The sequence below is a fragment of the Diaphorina citri genome, unplaced genomic scaffold, assembly GCF_000475195.1.
Source record: "Diaphorina citri unplaced genomic scaffold, Diaci psyllid genome assembly version 1.1 scaffold2789, whole genome shotgun sequence".
Taxonomy (NCBI): Eukaryota; Metazoa; Arthropoda; class Insecta; order Hemiptera; family Psyllidae; genus Diaphorina; species Diaphorina citri.
Genome location: NW_007380206.1, coordinates 29428 through 42945, shown reverse-complemented (window position 1 = coordinate 42945; position 13518 = coordinate 29428). Strand labels below are relative to the sequence as shown.

General features: G+C 38.7%; 1 protein-coding gene and 1 long non-coding RNA gene across 2 annotated transcripts in view; both read left to right on the top strand.

Annotated features, from left to right (window-relative positions):
- Positions 1–150: 150 nt before the first annotated feature.
- LOC103519548 overlaps positions 151–13518 on the top strand; it is a gene marked incomplete at its 5' end in the record, with an annotated part of 29807 nt that continues 16439 nt past the window's right edge. Inside the window, 7 exons of the mRNA XM_026831008.1 lie at positions 151–900; positions 1392–1535; positions 4725–4849; positions 5347–5359; positions 5694–5996; positions 6237–7187; positions 7382–7630. Of these exons, the coding sequence (XP_026686809.1) occupies positions 151–900; positions 1392–1535; positions 4725–4849; positions 5347–5359; positions 5694–5996; positions 6237–7187; positions 7382–7630 (2535 nt within the window). The remainder of the gene's footprint in view (positions 901–1391; positions 1536–4724; positions 4850–5346; positions 5360–5693; positions 5997–6236; positions 7188–7381; positions 7631–13518) is intronic.
- LOC113471676 lies at positions 11508–13018 on the top strand. The gene is made up of 2 exons (XR_003394285.1): positions 11508–11698; positions 11773–13018. It is a non-coding gene; the product is annotated as an uncharacterized LOC113471676 (long non-coding RNA).

Below are 13518 nucleotides of genomic sequence, written 5' to 3'. Positions count from 1 at the left end.
ATTCCGGGTTCGAAGTTTTTCCGACCCTGTGCTTGGAGTTCGGGGTGCACTCAGCCTCGTGAGGACTGTCGAGTAGCCACCAGAAAAAAGAAAAAAAGATTTGATTTGAACTAGCAATAATTACTTACCTTTGTATGTATAAATTTCCAGGTGGATTCGGACATACGTCGTCGTGTGGAACTCCTGGAGAAAGCCTCCTGTAAGAATCTCACCTACAACATCAACCGCCCGGTCAAACCTACCCGCTCCGACACCTCCCTGACGCGAACCAGCCAATCTCTCACGCGGCCCGGACATTCGCTCCCCGCCAACCATCTTTCCAATGGGAGTAGCCACGCGAGAGACAGCTCGCCGGGCGAGAGCGCCGCGCCGGGCGGGCCGGAAGTAATCACGCTGGACCGCGACGAGGGCGGGACAGGCTCGCCCATCCCGGTGATGAAACTGCTCAATCCGGAGTTCCGCGCGATGCTGGGGAGCACGACACGAATCTCGCCGGGGAAATTCAGCGATGCCGCCAGCCCGGTGAGGTTGTCGCGACGCGAGAGGGAAGGCTCTCGCCCGCCTAGCGAAGGAGAATTGAGAGTTGGCGGAAGGAGTGGCTCCCGCCCGCCTAGCGAAGGGAGGGACTCGAGAGTGACCGGGAGAAGCGGTGTCTCCGCGGAGAGAAATATTAACCTGCGAACAATCCTAACACCGGAGAGCGGCGCGAACAAAGTAGTCAACATCAATGTGATTCGAAATGTGAATAACTTTACTCCGTCAAATACTCGAAATAGCCCAGTGAAAGGAAGTACGGAAAATGGTAACTTGAACTCTCGAATTAGTCCAGCCAAAACGGTCACAGACTTAGTCCAGTCAAGAGAGAACGGAGCTCCGAAACCAAACGTAGAATGTGTAAAGGTAAGCGCGGAACGAAGGTCGATAGGGTAGATAAGTGTGGAAAATATAGGGAAAATGAATGATCTAGGAAAAACGAGCTTAGAGAAAGGAGATTCTACAAATAGGAACACAGAAGGTGGCACTTCTGATGCTGTGCTCAACTCTAGAAATAACAACGTACGTGCTAGCTTGGAAAAGGAAACCATAACCAATGGCCCTAACTGTACCAAATACATAGGTAAGACCTCATTATTAATTAATTTATTTAATTTTGACATCCTTTGTAAATACTTTTTTACTTAAGTTATATATAAGAAAACTTAAGTAAAAAAGTAGGTAAGACCTCATTTAGACTGCAGGAGTAAAGGGATGTTTCTGTCTCATTCTGGCACTATAAACAGGGTATATTCTATTCTACTTTCATTCCAGGTGGCACTCGCCACATATTATTGCAACATACAGTTTCTATTCGAGTACAAATCTATTCGTCAGAAAAACTATTCGTTTGAAAGGTGTCAGGTTTTCACGTGAGGTCCTCGTCTCACATGATGAACCAGGGCGGTGGAGGTTCTGCCGTCACTGATCCTGCCCTGCTCTCCCCGTCACCCACTGGTACTGATATTAAAGTTCCATCCTATGTCAATCTAGCCCGCTGTGTGTCGGGATACACTTCTCTGACTTCGTACACCAGTGAGTATTATGACCATTTGATTATTTCCAAGCACTGATATTGAAGTTCCGTCCTATGTCAATCTAGCCCGCTGTGTTTCGGGATACACATCTCTGACTTCATATACCAGTAAGTATGAACATTTGATTATTTCCAAGCACTGATTTTAAAGTTCTGTCCTATGTCAATCTAGCCCGCTGTGTGTCAGGATACACTTCGTACACCAGTGAGTATGCCCATTTGATTTCTTCTGATTCAGGTGCTGGGTCAACACTAACACAGAACGTGATCCATTAAAATATTTTCAATCAAAATATAAGTGACTTTACCTGCCTAGTTAGCCTTATAAGCACTAGGCCACAGGTTTGATTCCTATCAGGGGCAGATTTTATCCTGAAGGCATAAAGTTTGTTTCTCCTGTTTTCTCATATCCTGTGCTTCTTTCTCTCCTTGATTTTGGGATTATAAGACTTTGGCAGTTACAGTTAGGAAAAGCTTACTGTTTTGAGAACGAATATTACCTGTTTACTATAAAATCCGCCCTGCGCGGGAATCAAACCCGCGACCTAATGCACACAAGGTAGACACACTACCTTCAAGCTAACTAGGCTGGCTTGGAATGATTCAATGATTGGATACTCTATTTTCCATTCAATTGGCTGACACACTTACATGTTGTCACCAGGGTTGGTCTACTTAGTAGCTATGTTTGGAATGCCATTGACTGTAATAGATTTGTACTTGTCATATAAGGTACTGATGGGAAGTCACATAAGGTACTGATGGGAATACTAGATTACGAGATTGGTACCTTATAGATAAATACTCCTGCTCTATGACTTTGAAACATCACCCAAGTAAGCGCAACTGATCTATTGGCTGACATGTTGTCACTATGGTTGGGTCTGCTTAGTAGCTATGTTTGGAATGCCATTGACTGTAATAGATTTGTACTTGTCATATAAGGTACTGATGGGAATACTAGATTACGAGATTGGTACCTTATAGATAAATATCATACCTGTTTATTAAATACTAGACACTGGTTCATTCTGTTTATAGGTATTGAGAGAAACACCTTTACTTGTTGAGAAAGTGAAGTTTCTATAAGGTGTTTTTTATATATTAGATTATTATCTTTAATTATTTAATCCATAGAATCCGATTTGAAGGATGATTCAAGGTTCTGGATCCTTTGGATTCCCTTTATTATTATTATTTTTTTTTTTTACAAAGGGGTATTTTTCTACTTCTATCTTTGGAATCCCTATCTTCTACTATTGTGAATCAAACAAATCCAGTCCCCGAGTGAATCCCTTGGATTCACTGGATTCGGATTTTCAAGACTTTTTTTTATCAACAATTTTCTGTGTTTTCAAAATTTTTCGTCAAAAGTTGAAAACTTCTGGATTTTTTTTCTTTTTTTTTTCAATTTCCTACATATTTCCATAATGTCATGGGAAAATTATGTGTGAAAACCAGGTGTTGATGAGAACCGCTTAAAAATACTATAACATAGATGGAGGTATTGAGAGAAACACCTTTACTTGTTGAGAAAGTGAAGTTTCTATAAGGTGTTTTTTATATATTAGATTATTATCTTTAATTATTATATCAATAGAATCCGATTTGAAGGATGATTCAAGGTTCTAAATCCTTTGGATTCCCTTTATTTATTTATTTATTTATTTTTTACAAAGCCGCATTTTTCTACTTCTATCTTTGGAATCCCTATCTTCTACTATTGTGAATCAAACAAATCCAGTCCCCGAGTGAGAATCTCTTGGATTCACTAAATTCGGATTTTCAAGACTTTTTTTTTATCAACAATTTTCCGTGTTTTCAAAATTTTTCGTCAAAAGTTGAAAACTTCTGGATTTTTTTTTCTTCATTTTTCAAAAATTTTCGTCAAAAGTTGAAAACTTCTGGATTTTTTCTTCTTCTTTTTTCAAAATTTTTCGTCAAAAGTTGAAAACTTCTGGATTTTTTTTTCTTCTTTTTTTTTCAAGTTCCTACATATTTCCATAATGTCATGGGAAAATTATGTGTGCAAACCCAGGTGTTGATGAGAACCGCTTAAAAATACTATAACATAGATAAATAGAAAGTTACGTGATATTCACACCAGGCTTTTTCTTTCTCTCTTCAGGTCCTCATGATGAGAACCGCTTAAAAATAATAGTTGCCAGCCTAGTTAGCTTAGTTGGTAGTGCGTCTGCCTTGTAAGCGCTAGGCCGCGGGTTCGATTCCCGCCCGGGGCGGATTTTATCCTGATGGGATAATGTTCGTTCTCGGAACGGCTGGCTTTCTCCTATCCTGTCTTCCTTCTCTCTCCGATTTCGGGACGATAAGACCCTAGAGTTACAGTTCCCTCTGTCAAACCTCTTAAAAAAAAAAAAAAAAAAAAAAAATAGAGAAGTGGTCAATGTAATCAAATTAAAATGTTCCTTCTGATATTATGTTGTTTCATAGGTACCACCTCCCTCCCAAATAAATGAGGAGGTTCAACAGACCTAAAGCACCGTTCAAACCGGTGGAAAATTGGTATAATACGTCGGTGAAACCGTCATAATAAATTGGTATATTGGTAATACCGGTATAATTTATTGGCTTGAGATGTAAAGGCAGTGTTTTCCGCCCGCCAGTACACTCGACCGTAAAACACCAGCCTTACTCACTTTACACCGCTTTTTCACTAGATCTTAGCCTTTTGCGTACAGAATCAATTTCACCAGAATCGCTCTTACGGTAGGATTCATGTCCCACATGAAACTCAAGCGTTGTTGTTACAGTCAGACGTAAACAAAACATTTTTTTCAAATACGGTAGGATTCATGTGAGACATGAAACCTCCGAAAAGCGATTTGTGGTAGGCTTCATGTCACACATGAAATTGTTCCCTCGCTTTTAATTTATTTTCTTTTTTTTTCGAGCTTCATTTTTCTCCTCTACTGTGGGCGAGACTCTAAAAAATTTAGAGCATCCACCTTTGGTCACTTCAAACCCTTGGGCCCCCTCGAAATCCTGGATACGGCCCTGATAAGAAATACGCATGCATGCATATTTTTTTTCGGTATTGGCCATCGAATCCAAGACCTTCTGTATGGCAAGCTAGCGCGTTGCCACTGGAGTAGAACTCAATTTTATCTGCCTTTTTTTTACGTTCCCTACCCAGGTCAGTGTAACGTCACCATCAAAGTACCCCCAGTCAGACACCAACGGTGACCCATCTCGCCAGTCCTACATTAAACTCAGTATGCTGGATAATTACTCGAACACCTCAGCTAACGGCACGCAAAGGTAATGTCATGTAGATTTTTTTTTTTTAAGAGCTTTGTTGACAGAGGGAACTGTAACTGCTAAGGTCTTATCGTCGCGAAATCGAAGAGAAGAAAGACAGGATAGGAGAAAGCCTGCCGTTCCGAGAACGAACCTTATCTGTTGAAGACAATTTTTACCCAAATGCAAATCGTCAATTTTGTTTTGAATAATAGAGTTTTTGCAACCAAAATTAGCGTCCCGTCCCGTTAACTGAACTCTCTAACATTATGTGATGAAAACTCGTATCTGCAAATGCTCAGAAACAAGTTTTCGTCAAATAACTTTGAAGAGTTCAATAGATCAGTTGCGCTTACTTGGATGAGGTTTCAAAGTCAAAGAACAGGAAAAACGAGGACCAACGGAATTTTTCTTTTTCTTCTACGACTTCTAGATCCCGAGATAAATCGATTTAAAAAATAGCGGTGAATCTTGAACTCTGACGTCACGGCCTGATATTTTATTGTTATTGTTTACAGGCTATCTCGCGATGTGAACCGATTTAAAAAATTTGGACCGATTGCAATACTTTCTCATTACCTTGTATAGGTTCCCTATACGTAAGGGTAATAGAAAGTAAAAATAGCGGTGAATCTTAAACTCTGACGTCACGGCCTGATATTTTATTGTTATTGTTTACAGGTTGTCTCGCGATGTGAACACCTCATCGAACGGCACCCAGCGGCTATCCCGGGATTTCTCGGACCCCTCCGCTGCCGGCACGCGTCTATCCCGATCCCATCAAAGCCCTTACCGGTCGCCTCTAAAATCTACCCCAGTCGTGCTGGATTTGAATAGGATACGAAATGGGGACCGAACCCACGATGTGAACCCCTCATCGAACGGCACCCAGCGGCTATCCCGGGATTTCTCGGACCCCTCCGCTGCCGGCACGCGTCTATCCCGATCCCATCAAAGCCCTTACCGGTCGCCTCTGAAATCTACCCCAGTCGTGCTGGATTTGAATAGGATACGAAATGGGGACCGAACCCATTGCCCTACGGGACTGAGTTGCAATGGGGACTCCCCGCTGTATGGACAGAATGGGGACCTGTTGAATAGGAGCAATGGGGATGCGGGATCGAGAAGGAATGGCGATGGGAAGGTTGGGGGTTCGAGTCCAGATCAGGTAAGAATATGAGTATATTCAAATATGAATACTGCTCGAAAAGCAGTCTCAGTGGCCGAGTGGGTGTCACACTAGGCTTGTACGCCGGAGATTCCGGGTTCGAAGTTTTTCCGACCCTGTGCTTGGAGTTCGGGGTGCACTCAGCCTCGTGAGGACTGTCGAGTAGCCACCAGAAAAAAGAAAAAAAGATTTGATTTGAACTAGCAATAATTACTTACCTTTGTATGTATAAATTTCCAGGTGGATTCGGACATACGTCGTCGTGTGGAACTCCTGGAGAAAGCCTCCTGTAAGAATCTCACCTACAACATCAACCGCCCGGTCAAACCTACCCGCTCCGACACCTCCCTGACGCGAACCAGCCAATCTCTCACGCGGCCCGGACATTCGCTCCCCGCCAACCATCTTTCCAATGGGAGTAGCCACGCGAGAGACAGCTCGCCGGGCGAGAGCGCCGCGCCGGGCGGGCCGGAAGTAATCACGCTGGACCGCGACGAGGGCGGGACAGGCTCGCCCATCCCGGTGATGAAACTGCTCAATCCGGAGTTCCGCGCGATGCTGGGGAGCACGACACGAATCTCGCCGGGGAAATTCAGCGATGCCGCCAGCCCGGTGAGGTTGTCACGACGCGAGAGGGAAGGCTCTCGCCCGCCTAGCGAAGGAGAATTGAGAGTTGGCGGAAGGAGTGGCTCCCGCCCGCCAAGCGAAGGAAGAGACTCGAGAGTGACCGGGAGAAGCGGTGTCTCCGCGGAGAGAAATATTAACCTGCGAACAATCCTAACACCGGAGAGCGGCGCGAACAAAGTAGTCAACATCAATGTGATTCGAAATGTGAATAACTTTACTCCGTCAAATACTCGAAATAGCCCAGTGAAAGGAAGTACGGAAAATGGTAACTTGAACTCTCGAATTAGTCCAGCCAAAACGGTCACAGACTTAGTCCAGTCAAGAGAGAACGGAGCTCCGAAACCAAACGTAGAATGTGTAAAGGTAAGCGCGGAACGAAGGTCGATAGGGAAGATAAGTGTGGAAAATATAGGGAAAATGAATGATCTAGGAAAAACGAGCTTAGAGAAAGGAGATTCTACAAATAGGAACACAGAAGGTGGCATGTCTGATGCTGTGCTCAACTCTAGAAATAACAACGTACGTGCTAGCTTGGAAAAGGAAACCATAACTAATGCCCCTAGTTCGAACTCTTGACGTTCGCGCGCCTCCCGGCACGCTTGATAGGAAAGGTTGAGTGCGAAGGGCATCCACTCGTAAAATTTTTGTAGCCAAAACCAAATGTCAGCCCAATCCAATCACCCTAGTTAGGGCTGATTGAGTGGCTGACGAAAAACGCCAACCCCGTCTTCTGTAAAATGTTAATGGAGTTTCTTTGTGAAGATAAACTTAAAGATGTGCTAATCAAACAAATTAGCCCGGCAAACAGTCAAGTCGTGACAGCAAATTCCAAAGAGAAACTAGACCCCAAAGAGAAATCACAAGACACCAAAGAAGCAGTGCATTCCAAAGAAGACAGACCAAAAGAGTTAGGCGAAGTTGAAAAAGTTGACAAATTAAAAGAACTAGTAAGCGAAAGTGATAGAAAAGACAAGATAAAAGAAGTAGACAAATTAGAAAGACTTGACCAGTGCATTCCAAAGAAGACAGACCAAAAGAGTTAGGCGAAGTTGAAAAAGTTGACAAATTAAAAGAACTAGTAAGCGAAAGTGATAGGAAAGACAAGATAAAAGAAGTAGACAATTTAGAAAGACTTGATTTACTAGCTGTAGATGATGATGCAAGAAAGAGAACTGAAGAGGGGGAGGGGTATAGTGGTATACCCGTATGCCGAGAGTTTCCGAACGTAAACCCGAATATCAGCGACTCGCTCGCCTACTCGACTATCGAGTGAGAAATCGGCACGGTGTAATTTCCAGGAATAAATATTCAACTCGATTAATTTCCACTCGAGTTACAACTCGAGTTGGAAAATAATCGAGTAGAAAATAATCGAGTTGAAAAATCTCACTCGAGTCCCATCACTAGACTGAACACTGAACCAGAACCACTGACGAACTTTTTGGAGTTTGGAGTTTTACGATTTTTGTTTTGACGTGTTTCTTTTTTTCATTTCCTGTTTGCCTGTAATATTTTTCGCTATATCGTTTTTCTTATCAATCGATTAATCGATTTCATGAAATATCGATAGTTTCGATACCAAGGAGGTTCGAAAAGATGGACAGTTGAGAAATGAAGCCAAAAATCACCATTTTTTTTAATCCGCACGCGATTTTGAAAAAATCCGTACTCAGTGTGCATTTTTTTTGTCGAATTTGGCCAACTGTGAACCACATCTTCCTCTCCTTTTTTGCCATTGCCACATCTTCCATTTGTTTACAAGTGTTCATAACAAGACATTCTGACGCATAAAGGCATTCAGATTTTATTACGGTATTATAGTGACGGATTTTGGATTTTGGCATTTGATGGATAAATGTTTCTTTATTGCGTCACTTAATTTTTCAACTATCTCGTAGACTTCTTTGTTGCTTCTTAAAGTTTCCTAATGCCATTTGCCATTGTCAAATTTTGGTCCAATATGACTCTCCTTCTCCTTATATTATCTTCCTCTCCTTTTTTGCCATTGCCACATCTTCCATTTGTTTACAAGTGTTCATAACAAGACATTCTGACGCTTATAGGCATTCAGGTTTTATTACGGTATTATAGTGACGGATTTTGGATTTTGGCATTTGATGGATAATGATTTCTTGTCTACAGTCATGTTTTTGGTCAAGTGTGCATTATCGTACAAAATGAAGACTTGGCAACACTGTTTGGTAGATTCCGCGATATGTCTTCTCGAAATGTAAACAAAAACATGTAGGTTTCGCGAAGTCAGCTGTTTGGGACGTCTGTCTCGTGTACCTACACTGTGACCAATCAAAGTTGTCAGTTTTTGAAGAATTGGTTTTGCAAACCTTTTTCACTAAAATACCTCGATTGTAGGTTGGTACTTGACCAATTGATTGATGGGGTATTCTCTTTACACCCATTTCAATTTGTTTCGGGAAATAAATTTGATGGCGCGTCTGATTTGTAAGCATTACATTTCGGATTTCATTCATTCTCAGAGCGATCTTTATCCAAAACAAAACCAATCAAAGTTGTCAGTTTTTGAAGAATTGGTTTTGCAAACCTTTTTCACTAAAATACCTCGATTGTAGGTTGGTACTTGACCAATAGACCAATTGACACCAATTTCAATTTGTTTCGGGAAATAAATTTGGTGGCGCGTCTGATTTGTAAGCATTACATTTTGGATTTCATTCATTCTCGGAGTGATCTTTATCCAAAACAAATTAAAGGCCCGTTCTCAGAACGGCTGGTTTTCTCTTTTTGATTTTTGGGAAGAAAAGACCATGTTTTTAAAAGTTCCCTCTATCGTGTGTGCTAACTGGGCTACAGCTGTATTGAACATCTTAAAAAAAAAAAAAGTAAAAATTGGACATTAGTCCAAAAAGTGTCATCTTTAAGTCGAAACAAGTGCAACTCGTAGTATCCTGTATCTACCTATCTCCCTACTCCATCCTCCCAACCTCCCATTCATTTTTCATTCATCTCAAATCAAAAAAAAATCTTTTCGTAGATCTAGATTTCGTGCTTTTGTGTTTGTGAATTTGTGTTCTAAAGTCTAAACTTTTTTTTTATCAACAAAATAATCTCCCTAATCTGTTAAATTCTACGATCCCGTCTACTATTTATTATTTTATCTGTGCATATTTGATTTTTAATTATTAATATAAAATATTTATTTTAATTTCAGCTGTGTATATTTGATTTTTAATAAATAATATAAAGAAACTGTTTTATTGACTTTCATGTTACTCTATTGACATTAATAAAATTCCTAATACTCAAGATTATATTGCTTTTTATACATAGAAATAAAACAAAGTGTTTTTATTTTATTTATTAGAATTTATAAACCTACCTTTATTTATTTATTTTTAGAGAGGGGGAAGGGAGAGAGAGAAAACTGCTGGGAGACGTTAAACAGGGAGTAGACCATCCTGAAAATTTCTTTTGTTAAAGAAAATGCCCAAAAACGCTGAAATTTGTTTCGTGTCAATATAGGCCGGGCGGCGCTTCGAACTCTTGACGTTCGCGCGCCTCCCGGCACGCTTGATAGGAAAGGTTGAGTGCGAAGGGCATCCACTCGTAAAATTTTTGTGACCAAAACCAAATGTCAGCCCAAAGCAATCACCCTAAGGATATCCTATCTTATCAGAGGAAAAGATCATAGAAAGTGATCATTTTAACTACCCCTGGTCCCAATCAGTTGAAATAATCGAGGTTTTACTGTATTATAACTTATAGTGATTTTCATTTATTCCATGCTTTCGTGGAATAAGGCCCTGCAGGTGTGTATTTTAGATGGATAAATAGTGAGTGAGGTATATCTTATATGTGAGGAAAGCGATGATAGAGGAGAAAAGGAAGGCGATGCGAAGGGAGGAAGAGGGAGATGGGGAGGTGCAATTCATGTAAGAATCTCGATGATATAGAACTGTATACCTAACTGGGCCTCCTTACTCCACGAAATTATGAACTAATGAAAATTACTAGTGTACTTAAAAAAGCAAAATAATAATAATAAGATTAAAATGGTTATTTACAGTAAAATTGTTAAAATTATTTTGTACCAAATACATAAGACCTTGTTTGGACTTCTGGGAAAGAGGGACTTTTCAGTCTCATTCTGGCAGAATAAACAGATCATATTCTATTCTAGTGTATAAAGTATATTAATTAGTTTACATGAGTAAATTGTTATAACTTTGACGCATGTAAACCATTACAGTAGAACCTCGATTGTTTCCACTCCAAAATCCATTGTTCTTTCAAAGGATATCCTATCTTATCAGAGGAAAAGATCATAGAAAGTGATCATTTTAACTACCCCTGGTCCCAATCAGTTGAAATAATCGAGGTTCTACTGTATTATAACTTATAGTGATTTTCATTATTCCTTACTTTCGCGGAATAAGGCCCTGTAGGTGTGTATTTTAGATGGGTAAATAGTGAGTGAGGTATATCTTATATGTGATGATGGGTCCAGACTTGTGCAATGCAACGTGCAATGCAATGAAATTCGTTAGTTTGGACGTGTTTGAGAAAGTTGCAGCAAAGTTTTTTGAACATTGGCAGCAAACGTTTGTGGGTATCCGAGAGGTTGGCGGTTTTCTGGCGAATGTCTTTAATGGTGGGTCCAGACTTGTGCAATGCAATGAAATTCGTTAGTTTGGACGTGTTTGAGAAAGTTGCAGCAAAGTTTTTTGAACATTGCAGCAAACGTTTGTGGGTATCCGAGAGGTTGGCGGTTTTCTGGCGAATGTCTTTGATGTGCGTTGCACTAGTTTGGACGTGTTTGCAAAGCATCGTGCAATGCAATGCAAATGATGTACCTACTATAGGCCATTACTAGTTGAGTATCGGTACAAAAATTCTCGGATACATGAAAAACGTTCGCATTCGTCAGATTTGATTTTACGTGCAACGTGCAATGCAAATGCTTTGCACGTTGCTTTGCACATTGCATTGCACAAGTCGGGACCCACCATAAGAAAAAACTACTCTTTTCAGCGTTGAAATGCCTGTGGAGTGTGATTCACAGTAAAAATTGTAACTCCCAATACGTTGAATACCTACAGGTAATTGGGATCTGACTCTGACGAAGGAGATTCACAGTAAAAATTGTAACTCCCAATACGTTGAATACCTACAGGTAATTGGGATCTGACTCTGACGAAGGAGAGAGAGAGAGAGAGAAAAAGAAAGAGAGATTAAGAGAGAGAAAGAGAGAGAGCGAAAGAGAGAAAAAGATGAGCGAGAGATTTAATTTTAGGATTTGTAATATTTGCTGTTTATTTTTTATTTATTTTCATAACAATTTACGTTTAAATGTTCGAAAGAGACAACCATGTCGTTGTAAAATACAACAATAAAATTTTATTATTAGAACCGATAAATTTAATTTTATATAAAATATAACAACATAAAAAAAAGTAAGATGAATACATAATAAATTAAATAATACAATGTAAAAAATCATTTCCTCTAATGTCCTGATTAAAAATATGTACGACAATTTAAAATGACCAAAAAATGAACATTGAAATATGAAGAAAATATAATATTAATTAGTTCAAGAATTGAACAAAAATTAAGTAAAGAATAATTGAATGTGACAGAAAATCAAGAAAATCTACATAATATGTGTTTACATATTATGTAAACACAACAAAAGCAAAGAGAATACAATTAAATAGTTAAAACAGAAAAAAATCGACAGTGGGTTCAATTCTTGTAAAAAAAAAACATGATTGAAAAAATCCTGACATTGGAGTATTAAATTGATTGTCGTGGCTTTAATTATTTATGCTCAATTTGTTTTTGATTTTCTATTTAAATATAACAATTAAAATAATAAAATCTAACTATTGACTCTTTATTGTAATAATTTTATTATTTTTAAAAAAGCTAAAAAAAGGCCAATATTGTAGATAGAAAATGAATGTACTTAGATGTAGACATATTTACTCATACCTATTTTTGATAATATTCTATTATAGTGTTATGTAGAGTGTGGACTCACCTTAAGAATTTCATTTTCAAGTATTCCCCGCCCTTTGTACTAAAAAATGTACTTTGTACTTTTCCATTTTTGTATTTCTTTAATTACCAAAAAAAAAAAAGTACATTTACTCGTAATTTCACATTTTTTGTACTTTGTCTTTGTACTAAAAGAAAAAGAAATTAAAATAATAGTACAAAAGTATATTAGTTTTCTTTTGCGATTTTTGTACTTTGTACTTGACCTATTTGATCTAAATAAATACAAATAAAACAAGTGCAAAGGACATTTAATTTCACATTCACACATTGTACTTTTGTACTAGAAAAAAAATGTACTCTTATTTTGCTACTTGCACTTTTTAATTTTCTACTCAATTTGTAAGTACGATCCCGTCTACTATTTATTATTTTATCTGTGCATATTTGATTTTTAATTATTAATATAAAATATTTATTTTAATTTCAGCTGTGCATATTTGATTTTTAATTATTAATATAAAATATTTGTTTTAATTTCAGCTGTGTATATTTGATTTTTAATAATTAATATAAAGAAACTGTTTTATTGACTCTCATGTTACTATTGACATTAATAAAATTCCTAATACTCAAGATTATATTGCTTTTTATACATAGAAATAAAACAAAGTGTTTTTATTTTATTTATTTATTAGAATTTACAAACCTACCTTTATTTATTTATTTATTTATTTATAGAGAGAGGGGGGGGAGGAAGGGAGAGAGAGAGAAAACTGCTCTAGCTGGGAGACGTTAAACAGGGAGTACACCATCCTGAAAATTTCTTTTGTTAAAGAAAATGCCGAAAAACGCTGAAATTCTGTTTCGTGTTAATATAGGCCGGGCGGCGCTTCGAACTCTTGACGTTCGCGCGCCT